This window comes from Cynocephalus volans, chromosome 3 (assembly GCF_027409185.1).
Source record: "Cynocephalus volans isolate mCynVol1 chromosome 3, mCynVol1.pri, whole genome shotgun sequence".
NCBI classification, from domain to species: domain Eukaryota; kingdom Metazoa; phylum Chordata; class Mammalia; order Dermoptera; family Cynocephalidae; genus Cynocephalus; species Cynocephalus volans.
The window spans coordinates 35,163,633-35,175,635 of NC_084462.1; the positions used below are offsets into that span (position 1 = coordinate 35,163,633).

The 12,003-nt window shown below is 49.4% G+C and overlaps 1 protein-coding gene across 1 annotated transcript in view; it reads left to right on the top strand.

Moving 5' to 3' along the window:
• Positions 1 to 12,003, top strand: part of OCA2 (OCA2 melanosomal transmembrane protein) — a 309,735-nt gene that overhangs the window by 39,959 nt on the left and 257,773 nt on the right. The window contains exons 5-8 of the mRNA XM_063091522.1: positions 740 to 812; positions 7,217 to 7,377; positions 9,362 to 9,444; positions 10,570 to 10,723. Of these exons, the coding sequence (XP_062947592.1) occupies positions 740 to 812; positions 7,217 to 7,377; positions 9,362 to 9,444; positions 10,570 to 10,723 (471 nt within the window). The remainder of the gene's footprint in view (positions 1 to 739; positions 813 to 7,216; positions 7,378 to 9,361; positions 9,445 to 10,569; positions 10,724 to 12,003) is intronic.

Genomic DNA, 12,003 nt, shown 5'->3' on the forward strand with positions numbered 1-12,003 from the left:
TTTATTACAAAGGATATTTTAAAGGATACAAATAACAAATGAAGAGATATACAGGGTAAGGTCTCGAAGGGTCCCGAGGGCAGGAGCTTTGGTCCTCCCTGACTTGGGGTGCACTGCCCTCCCACCTCCCAGACTGATTGACTAAATCATTGGCCACCAGTGATCAACTTAATCTCCCCCATCCCCAGACGTTGCAGCTGGGGCTGAAATTCCCAACCCTCAATTCCTGCCTTGGTCTTTCTGTGACCAGCCCCATCTTGAAGCTACCTAGGGGCTGTCAGCTACCAGTCAGCTCATTAGCATCCAAAAGACACTCAACATTTTGCAGGTTTCAAGGATTTGCCAGGAAACAGGGACAAAGATCAAATACTATTTCTCAATATCACAAAGGTGCTTTGCAAATTCCACAGACCTGTACGACTATCACAGAGGTTGTATTCCTTTACTGTGCAGTATGAGGAAACCACACTTATCCGTCTTTGAAGTTTAATGTTGTGGCGGGGTATTTAATCCTGAAAACTGGCAAATGTGAAAACCAAGGCCCTTTATAGCTGAACATAGTGTAATGAGTCAGAGTATTTTAACGTCTAAGAAAAAGCTACTCAGAGTAAGCTAGTGAATTCCGAATACATAAACCAGCACCATCATCATGTCTCTATTTATATCTGTCCTCAAAATTATTTAAGTCCTATCGCTTTCATACCACAAGTCTACCATTAAATGTTTCTGATTGTTACAGATTTTATTCAGCCTGTATCCAGATCAAGGAAAGTTCTGGCAGTTGTTGGCTGTGTCACCACTGGAAAGCTACTGTATCCAAAATGTCAACGGAGAGGGTCAGTTGTGGGACACTGGAGAACTGCTACAGTGTTGCTGAAGGGCGCTCCTGCCCCACCTTTTTCTCGAGGGCGGGGCTTTGGTACAACCCAGTCAGTTCCTGGACCCTCTGCACGCCCCTCTCCACACTGCCCTTTGCATTCCCTCTTCTACAGGTTCACTGTTTCTATACCCGCCTGTGCCACCTGGTTTTGAGGTTGCTTTGTCTCTGTGTGCTCTTTATGCTGTGTTTTCTCTTGCCTTTCTGTAAGCCTCCAATCTTTCTTTAAAACCCAGACATGACATGCTGTATAGTACAGCCAGCCCTAGTATCCCTGGGTTCCACATATGCAGACTTAACCAAGTGCAGGTTGAAAATATTTGGGAAAAACTCCTAATAAATGACAATAAAAAACACAAATAAAAGAATACAGTATAACAGCTATGTACATAGCCTTTGCATTATATTAGACATTAGAAGTAATCTAGAGATGATTTAAAGTGTACGGGAGGATGTGTGTCGGTTATATGCAAATATTATGACATCTTATACGAGGGACTGGAGCATCCTCGGATTTTGGTATTGGTGGGGGTCCTGGAACTCATCCCCCACAGACACCGAGGGACGACTGGATACTGCATAGTAGATACTGAGGTCAGTAGTTTTTAAGCTTGGAGATGAGCACACCTGAACTTCTGTAGGCATTAGCTGGGGGGTTTGTGTCAATCCAGTCAGAAGTCGGGAGTGGTGAGGTTTGTGGTTGCCGTGGTAATGTCAGGTGCACCAGACACGTGGAACTGCTGGGTCTCCCGCCAGCTGCCTGTACGGGAGGCCTCGCCCTGTCCCAGCACTCCCTCGGGGTAAAGCCCCCTTTTTCTCCTAGCCTCCCCAGCTGCAGGGTTTCCACTGCACCTTTGGGCGACTGGGTTTGATGCGCTTCCCAGGCAAATCAACATTTTTGCTGCCCAGGGGAGACAGAGGGTGGTCATGGGTGGAGGTTGGCAATGGTTGCTGTTCCTTTCCCAGCCAGCACTATTGGAGGATGCTTTCTCAGGACTCTCCTTAGTCTTCCCATCTTCCCTCACCTGCTGGGGTTCCTGGAGCAAAAGCCCGTAAGAACATGCTAACACCCCTATCTGTGACTCCCAGGGTCTTCAACTACACTGCACTTGATCTTGAGCAATTTTAAAATGTTCTGGTCCTTACCTGCTTTAAAAGTGCAGTGGTGACACCTGCCCAGGCAAGCAGAGCCCATCCTGTTTCTCTCTGCAGTTTCCCGTCTCACTGTAGATTTCAGGTTAGTTGTTTGCCCTGAAGCCTCATTCTGGAATAAACAGTAAATCCTAACTTAGGTTTGTCCAGCCTTTTCTGGGTTAAAGGGCAGGAGAGGGTTTTTTCCAGCTCTCTACATATTCCAGCTGAGACTGGAGGTCTAGAGCCTCTCTTAGAATAGACATTTAGATTAAAATGTCTAAGCATGGAAACGGGTAAAGCCCCCAGTGCTGCTCAAAGTGGTGGGAGTCCGTGGTGGATCCTGGGAGCTGGTGCCTCTCAGAGAGACAAGAGAGTGGGAAGAGAGGGGGAGGGGCACGGGAGGGAGAGGGAGCCCACTGTTCATCCCACCTACTGTAACGAGTCACTGTTATCCTAAACATCTTGCAGAGCTCCTTTCCAAACAGCCTGAGTGCATCAGGCCCTGCCCAGGACCCAAGCGCCTGAGCCCCTCCCAGCAGGCAGCTGGCAGGCAGTCTTTCCTGGCAGCAGGGTGATGGGGAGCTCTCTCTCCTGCTCCCTGAGTGGCCTTTGGATAAAGAGAGAGACGTGGGAGAGATGGAGGGGGCCTGGTGAGAAGGTAGGGACCCTGCCCAGTGGTCCTTCTGGTCCTCTGTGAGGACTGATCCGAGCTTCCCACAAGCTCCTTGGAAAAATGAACAAGGTTCCTGTGGTTTTCCCAAAGCTCATGGACCCTCTCTCCCAAGACCCTGGGCTTAGAAGGTGTGATGGGGGCTTAGAGTTGCTCCTTGGGCCTGCCTGGGGAGGAGGTGGGTGCCAGCTAGGCTCAGGCATCGCAGAGTCCTCTCCTGGGCTCCCCAGAGAGCAAGGTGCTGCTGGGTCCTCCAGGGTGAGTCTCAGAAAGTGCTTTCAGTGCAGACCTGAGGCAGGAGGCGATTTAGGGCTGGCCTTGGAAGGCCAACAGCGGCATGTTCAAGGTTGCCCTCTGAGTGAAGAACCCTGCACCCTCCCCTCTGACCTCGGGCTGGCCCCTGGACAGGGCCTGGACGAGGGACACCAGGGGCGTCTGTTGTGACAAGAAAGGCTTGGAGAAGACAAGACTCTCCTCTAGCTGGGAATAACAAAACTACCTTTCCCTTGTGAACTTTTGTGTCTCCTGGTGACAGTCGGCTGTGCCAGCTCAGTAATTGCAGGGTTTATTTTAGAAGCCTGTAATTGCAGGTACCTGAGTTCTTGTCCCTGCATCGTTGTCTGTGATTGTCATAGGGGGGACCTGTCAAAGGCTCCTAGGTCATCAGGCAAATGAATAGAGGCCCCAAACCTGTAGCTCAGGTTACGAAGGCTGCCCTCCCCCCTTTCTTCCCTCTCTCTCTCCTTCTGTCTCTTTCTCCCCCTCCCTCTCTTCTTTCCTTCCTACCCTCCTAGCTTCTCCAGCTGGTGCTCTGTAAATTAGACTAACCAGAGACAGATTAACAAGAGACGCACACAAGTTTATTTAATATGTTTTACTCCACAGGGAGACTTTGTAAGGAAGTGAAGACCCAAAGAAACAGATGAGCCTGAGTGTTTTTATGTGAGGTTGATGCAGGGTGGAGAGGGTGTGGGCCCAGGTAGTAAGCTGGGGAAACTCAGCAAGGCCTGCTCGTTCAGATTCTTCTCGGTGTCCCTCCATCTTCAGAGATAAGGAAGCACCTTTCCTCTGGGCATGGGGGCTTCTCTCACATGAGGGCCTGTGACCTGCTTTGGGGGAGTTAGCTCTGGGATGGTGGCTTGGTTTGGGAAGGGGAATGTTGAGATGATTGTCATTGACGCAGCTGGAGAAAGGAGGCGATTTCTCCGTCTTCTCTCCTCCACATCTCTTTCTGGCCCAGGTTTGGAGGACTTCAAGGATGATGCTGTAAGCAAATATTATTAGTTAACCAAATATTGATTAGGGACATCTAATGTGTTGAGAACTACATTATTTTCCAAGGAAGTAGCAAAATGAATGTAGGAAAGTGAAGATAAATGGTCAGGGACCCTTGGGGGTTCCGAGTCTTGCTGAACATTTGATGTAAATATGCTCGTGAGCCCAGGTGTTCCTTGGTTATTGTCTAATGTGAGTGTGCTTGTGCACCCAGGTGTCCCGGGTTATCGGACTTAAGTATAAAGGACAAGTGGCTCTGATCCATGGTGCGCCCTGCCCCTGGGTCCCCCGAGGGGCCACAGGGAGGCCACTACTGCTACTGGAGGCCATTTGCTGCTGCTGAGGAAGCTGAGGACTGAGCTCATGTCATCTGCCAAGGGCTTCCAGAATCTTTCCCAATTACCTAGCTTGTGGACCTGTGTAAAGCTACATGACTATGCCAGTTGTGGAGTAAGGCAAATCCTAACTAAAGCCAAAATGTTTCATTATTTTAGTTATACTAAGTTTCCATTTGTATTGTCAGGGCTAGGGCTCAGACCTTTCAAGCCTATTGTACAGACTGGGGCACCAGATCCCTCACATGCACGTCCATGCTAGATAATTGGGAAAGATCCTGGGAGCTGTTGGCAGATGACATGAGCTCAGTCCTCAGCAACGGCAACAGCAGCTTACAGGTCCAGCAGCTTACAGGTCTGGTGGTGGCAGCAGCTCTCAAAGGGTCCCGGGGGCCCTGGCAGCAACAGCCTCCAGCAGCAGTAGCGGCATCCCAGGGGTGGGGGGTGCCATGGATCAGAGCCACTCGTCCTTTATACTTAAGTCCATAACCCAGGACACCTGGGTGCACATGCTCAATTACATTAGACAATAACCAAGAAACATCTGGGCGCATGTGCATATTTACATCAAGTGCTTGGCAAGATTCTGAACATCTGAGGGGCCCTGACCATTTTCCTGTATTTTCCCAACAACCTGCATGTGAGGGGTCTGGTGACCCAGCCTGGCATATGAGGGGTTTGTGACTCAGTCTGTACAATGCGTTCGAAGGGTCTATGAGCCCTAACCCGACAATACAATTGGTTACATGGGCAGGATTCCAAAAATTGCCCTAGCCATACAATGAATAAGATGTAATTTCTTCCATTGAGGATCTAGACCAGTTGGGGAGAAAAATCTAAGATGAACTGCAATATGGCATGGATAAACATTTTAATAACAGTGTGTGTGCACGAAGGAGTGGTAGAGTCCACTTGGGTAGAGATAAGATACAGGGGACAGGGAAAGACAGAGGAGGAGTATGAGTGATGTCTTGGTGGGGAGAGTACGGGAGACTGAGGCAGGGAGCTGCGCATGGCTGGAAGGCAGGGATCACAGCAGGCCATGGGGCCATGGCTCCGCCCAAGGCTCCTGCTTGCTGGGGTCTAGAAGTCACTGCTAACACCAGATCATCAGGGTGGGTTTTGAACCCTAAGCATTTGGTGGGCATCTGGAAGAAGGAGGGAACAGGAAGGGAGAGTGTGGTCCTGTGTCCCTTGGATTTTTTTGTGTGCACTCACGCTCTAGGGTATGAGACCCCCAAGGACGAAGGAAGGCCTTGTTTTATTCTTGGTATGCAGTAGTTTCTCCATGAACACTTGTTAAATACTAGAGGGAGAAGCCAGCTGCTCTTCTGATGGTAGCCTCCATGGGGCTCTGTGCCTCCTCCTGGGTCTGGCAAGGTCTTTGTAATCCCTACCCTTATCCCATCTGCTCTGGGGAAAGACAGGGACAGGAATAATTTCAGGTGTGGCAGAAACAGCAGTGTCTCTTTGGGTCTCTTCTTAGTACATTTTGCCTGCTGTGTGACTCCATCTTCCTTTGTCCTTTTTGGAACCCAAGTAGCAGCATAGGTGTGTGGGGGTCTATTCAGCTGAGTGCCTGGGGGCAGCTTGCTTATACTGGGCTCTTATACAGTCAGCAGGGCTGATAAAACATTCTCTTTACCAGGATTTTTCTTTTTTTTTTTTTTTTGTCTTTTTGTGACCGGTAAGGGGATCGCAACCCTTGGCTTGGTGTCGCCCGCACCGCGCTCAGCCAGTGAGCGCGCCGGCCATTCCTGTACAGGATCCGAACCCACAGCGGGATCGCCGCTGGGCTCCCAATCGCTGCACTCTCCTGAGTGCACCACGGGGACGGCCCTCTTTTTTTTTTTTTAACCAGTATGTTTTGCAGAAGGAAAAATGAAACAATGAAACAGGACTAACTATTCACTCCCCAGCACTGAGTGCAAATTCCAGATGCTCTGGCTACAGTGAAGTTCTGCTTCGCCCTAAGCCGCCTTCAAAATCCACCTGCTTCTTTTAGGGATTTAAGAAAGAATAAAGGAATTGGTTATGGAATCATCCTAAAAGCAGTGAGCTGCTGCTGAAAGACTTTTGAGACCTGGTGTAAAGAATAAAAAATTGTGAAATTTATTTTTCCACCTACAGCAGTTTTCTCTTCTGGATCAAAATGACTGGGCTGGCCGCTGTATGGAAGCCACATCACTGTTAGGTGCACCCTGCCCCTGTCTGCAGCAGAGCTGGAGGTTCTGAAAGAGTTAGGAGAGGACTGTGGAGGTGGGAGGAGCCTCTCCCCAGCCAAGAGCCCTGCAGCACACTTTGGAGGAGTTTCTGTTTTCTCACTGCAGTGGACGTCACTGGTTCAGCCAGCTTCAGGCCTCTTATTTTCAGTTCTTTCTGTGATTCCTCACCTTACGAACAGGGACCCAGTAGTTAGGGTTTGGGTGTGGGCGTGGGTTGTCTGTCTGTTCTCTCAGGCAGCATCCTGCCTGCTGCTCACCGTGGGGCCAGGACCTTGGGTCAGAGTTCTATGATGGCTGCAAAAAGTGGAGGCAGAGACGAGAGTCAGTAGGAGACACCACCGAGACCTTAGACCAGAGAACGCCAAGCACGCTTACAACAGGCAAAACCAGCTGCCTGTGCAGGACGGAGGGCTGAAGATGTGAGAAGCGGCCTGGGTACAAGGAAGTTGGAGGAAATATGCATTTTAAATTATTTTTAAAAATTTTATTATTTTAATCGACACATAACAATTGTACATGTTAACAGGGTGCAGAGAGATATTTTGACACAAGTATACAATGTGTAATGACCAGATCAGGGTAAGTAGCTTATCTGGGGTGCACATTCCTCTGTGCATTGTCCAAGGAGGGTGTGTGTCTGGTGGGTGGCTGGGGATGTTAGGCTCTCCCTGTTTGCTTTGTGTCCTTGACGCACCCGCAGCTGTGAACCTCAGCAGCCACGTGGACTCCACGCTGCTCCAGGTGGACCTGGCGGGGGCCCTGGCAGCCAGTGGGCCGAGTCGTCCTGGAAGAGAAGAGCATGTTGTGGTGGAGGTGACCCAGGCAGATGCCTCAGGCTCCAGGCGGGGGCGGCCACAGCAGGTTACACTGATAAGTTATTTGAAAGGACGGTGAAATCTCATTTTATCTCATTATGAATTGTCTCCTCTTGAATGGATTTGTTGGGAGCCATGAGGCAGTGACGCACTGTTAGTGAGACCGTTGCCCCTTTTGCTGTGTCTTTGAAATTCTCTTTTTCCCTTTTCTTTAAATAATTTATAAAATTCTTGCCATTGCAGTAAAATTGGGCTTGCGAGTGCTTTATTCAGAACCGTTTTACTGCGCCATTCAGGGAAGTGTTATATATCTGAAAGGAGTTCTCTTGTTGTTGGTAAAGTGCAGTTAAATCCAGGCCTTCCCTTGCAGTGCAGAAGACACAGACCCTTGTGTCCCCGGACACTTGCAAAGACTGTGCAGATAGTCCCTGAGCCTCCGCATCTGTGTTGGCAGGCCCGTGTGCTCAGCCTTGTCTCTGAGCCTTGTGCCACTAGGGCAGCCCACACGCAGCCTGCAGAGCCAGCGGCAGCAGTTGCTGTGATGGCCCAGAGCCTAGATGCCCAGGCATGGCCTCTCTGCATGCAGCTGGCCCATCCCCCAAACCCTGGCCTCGGTGACTCTACTGGATTATCATGGTGACATATGCATAGAAGTATATCCCTAGTTCATGGCTTTCCCCTGTTATAACCAGCAATAGAAAACCCTGCTGTGCATGAGGCTGTGCCATCTAAGATAAGTTAATGCCCCTCTCGGTTTTCCTGCCCTGTAGGGTATGTTCTTGGAGCAAAGGCTCAGTGATGAATGAGAATGCAGTGACCTGGGCAAAGGCCAGTGCAGCACCACTGTTCTAAGCTGATTGCTCTGCCCATGGTGTTAGGATGTAAATCTGGCTGCCCCTGTGAAGTGCACAGCCTGTTGGCAAGGGCTCCTTGGTAATGACGAGGGGCATGCCTCTGTCTGCCTGTGTCCCTGAGCATGGGGCAGGGCAGGCCTCATGCAACTGCTGTCTAGCAGCCTTCTCAGCAGGTGCATATTTATAATCCAAATGAAGTGAGCACTGTGAGTGACCACATATAAATCCTGCTCCAGAAACACAAAAGACACAAGAGATAAAGATTTTTTTTTTTTTTTGATTTACTCTTTCCAGACAGTGAAGTGTTCTCAGAGATATTCTGTTCTCTCATGCATGTGCTTCTCTGCTGTGGACAGTTTCGCAGTCCCTATTTTCAGTCTCCTCTGTGACTGTTGGGTGAGATTGGTGTCCTCCCATGGAAAGTTCCCTCTCCCTCGACATCCCCTCAGGTCCAGCCCCCTCCATTGGTCCTTCTCCATTTCTCCACTCGGGACAAGAAAGTTTCATCTGGGGCCTCCCACACAGGGACTCCTGCAGTGGGCGTGGGGGTGCAGGGTTTTTTGAGGTGGCTTTTGTGGCAAGCAGGTTCTCAGAAAGGCATTCTCGTTAGTCACCTCGGAAGCCTCCCCAAGTCTCCAGTAACTTGTGGTGATTTCCTCTCCATTATAAGACAGTATTTACTTCTCTGCCTTTTGTACCTTCATACACACATTCTGTATTGCACTTCTGTATTCTTTTTCTTAAACAGCTCTCTGAATTGTGGAAACTTCCAGCTCCACACAACCTGGACTAGCTCCTTGTGTTATCTGTCGTGCGATATGGGAGCTGTATGAAATGCTTTGCTGGTCTTCTCTCTTTTTCTTATTCCAGACGAATACAGTCATGCCTGGCTTGAAAATGGGTGCAAGTTCTGGTAAATGCACCATTAGGCGATTTTGTCATTGTGGGAAAATCGTGGAGTGTGTCCACACTAACCGAGATGGGACAGCTACCACACACCTGGGCTCTGTGGTACAGCCGGTATAATCTTACGGGACTGCTGCCTTACATGTGGTCCCTCGTTGACCAAAACGTTGTTACACGGCACATGACTGTACCTAAACTGAATAGTGCCAGGTCCCAGAGAACACTTCAGGTAAAAAGCTTTACTCTGATTTTATGCTTTGGCTTTTACAGGTCACTCACAACTGGACAGTGTTTTTAAATCCAGGCAGAAGTGAGCGTTTGGTGGTGAGCAGGACCTTCGAGATACTGAGCAGGTGGGTTCGCAGGTGAATGAAGCTTTGGGGCAGTTTCTGGGACATGCTCACCAAGTTTTGGCACAAATAGTGCTGGATGAGTTATGTGGCTTGGACAAGGTGCTTGTGCTGTGTAGACAATGAATGGCAAGGCTGTTGGAAGGCCCTGTGACGCCATGTGTCAGGAAGTAACAGCACTCATGGCAGGATTGAGGCAAACTGTGTTTTTTTCGTTGATGTTCTAATTTCATTAATTTCGAAAAGGTATATAAGGAGGAATGCTAGGAAATTTTAGCCTTCTTTCTCTTTTTCCCATATTCAGTCAGTACACATGGGTACTGTATTCATCAGCTCAGGCTGCCACAGACCGGGTCGCTTAAACATCAGATATTTATTTTCTCTCGGTTCTGGAGACTTGAAGTCTGAGATCGAGATGTCGACAGGGCTAGTTTCTCCTGAAGCCTCTCTTTCTGGCCTGCAGATGCCATCTTCTCCCTCTGTCCTTATGTGGTTGTCCCTCTGTGTGTCTTTTCCTCATCTCTTCTCATAAGGACATTAGTACTACTGGATTAGGAATCACCCTAATGACTTCATTTAACTTTTATTACCGCTTTAAAGACCCTATCTCTAAATTCAGTCATATTCTGATGTACTGGGGGTTAGGACTTCAACATATGAATTTTGGAAGGGACACAGCTCAGTCCATAAAGTTACTGACAAACTCTTGATTATTCACGGGCTCCTTTTATGAGGTGCTTTTTCCCACTGTCAAGGACTGAGGTTTAAACAGTTGGCTTTGTATTAGCCGGTAAAGCAGTCAGGCATGTGGTGAGGAGGAAGAGAGGAAATTAAATGGCTAAAATCAATGGTGCAGGCCCCTGCCCCTGGTTCACTGTGGTGTGGTGTCTGTGGGGGGTGGTTGCTGTGCACAGGGCAGAGGGGCCTGCGTTGATCGACAGGCCAGGCATGGCCACAGGGAGGCTGTGCTCTATGTCTCGGCGTTGGGCTGAGTCACACCGAGATCAATTTGGGCTCTAGTCATGGCCATGGCTGACTTGTACCAGAAAAGACATTGAGGAGTGACACTAGTTATTGTCCTAGGGTTTGTTTTCCCTGTCAGCTGGAGGTCTCTGCTTCTTTCTGCAGAGAGATGGTGTCCATCAGCATTCGTGCCTCCCTGCAGCAGACCCGGGTGGTTCCTCTTCTGCTGGCTCATCGGTACCTTCCCGCAGGGGCAGAGGCACAAGTGGCCATCGCTGCGGCCATCCTCGCGGGGGTCTACGTGCTCATCATATTTGAGGTAACTTTCATACTTGCTCCCCTTGCGCTGTCTGTGCCCACAGTAAGGATATTGTAACTTGTGAGACGCTCTGGAGGGGCTCAGTGCTGACCACTTAGTCAAATTGGGATAGTGTCATTCCTAAAAATCAGCATTTTCCTGGTTCTAGGTAGAAAATGGAACTGTACTGGAATATTTGCTGAATTTTGGCAACTGAAATGCTCAAGATGAATTTTGGGGGGAAAGCAAAAGTGTACCCGAGGAAATGGAACATGCACCTGATTTTCTACCCCCTCTCTGCTCCTCACTCCAAGTGTGACCTTGAGGGGTTACCTTGAGGAGACAAGTTTGAACCCTCTGAGACTCAGGGTCTTCATCTGTAGGATGGGCATGTTGAGACACCCCCTTTCTGCTTTGCGGGATTGTGCACTTGAAGAGGATGTGGACGCCCTCAGGCTATGTGTGGGGAAGGATCATTGTCTGTGACATTCATCATCTTGGCTAATGGGCATTTCTACAAGTGATCTTAAGTCCTGTCAATCTGATGTTTGACATTGTAAGCAGGGCTATACCTTCAATAGCACAAGGCAAAGGGCAAACACTTCCTGGGCTGGGCAGGTCCGTTGTCGGTTTAATTGAGAAACCAAACTTCACAGCAGCATGCTGACAGAAATGTTGGCTCAGCGAGTGGGGTCTGGAAGGTGAGTGGGTGATGTGACCCAGAGAAGTCCTTCTTTTGGTGAGCCTGGGATAGGCATGGAGTTGTTGAGGAGAGGGCAGGCAGGAGGAACAACCGGGAAAGTTCCACAACTTTGCTTGTGGTTGTGTGGTCCGCCTGGTGAGGAATGTTGACTCCAATAAACTCCTGATTGCTTAACAAGGTCCACTCACACGTTTAGCTGTTGTATCTCTTATGTCTCTTTTATTCTAGACCAGCATTATTCCCTCCATTCTTTATTTTCTGCTTAATCAATATTATCGTTGTTTGGGGGTTGCCATGACCACCCAGGCACTCTGTGGTTTGCTAGAATGACTCGCAGACTCAGAGGCAGCTGTACTCTGGGCTGGGGTTTATTACCGTGACCAGCAGTGGAATGTGCTGAGCCTGGAGGAATCCAGAACAGCTTCTGAAAGGTCTCCTCTCCTGGGAGGGGCCATACGGAACACGCCCCTCCCTCCAGCAGCAAAAGACAGCAACATGTGTGCAGTGTATCTGTCCAGGGCAGCCTGCTTGAGACCCAGAGTTTCTGTTGGGGCTGGTCTGATAGGCACCCTCAGCCCACCCAGAAGGAAGGCAGGTG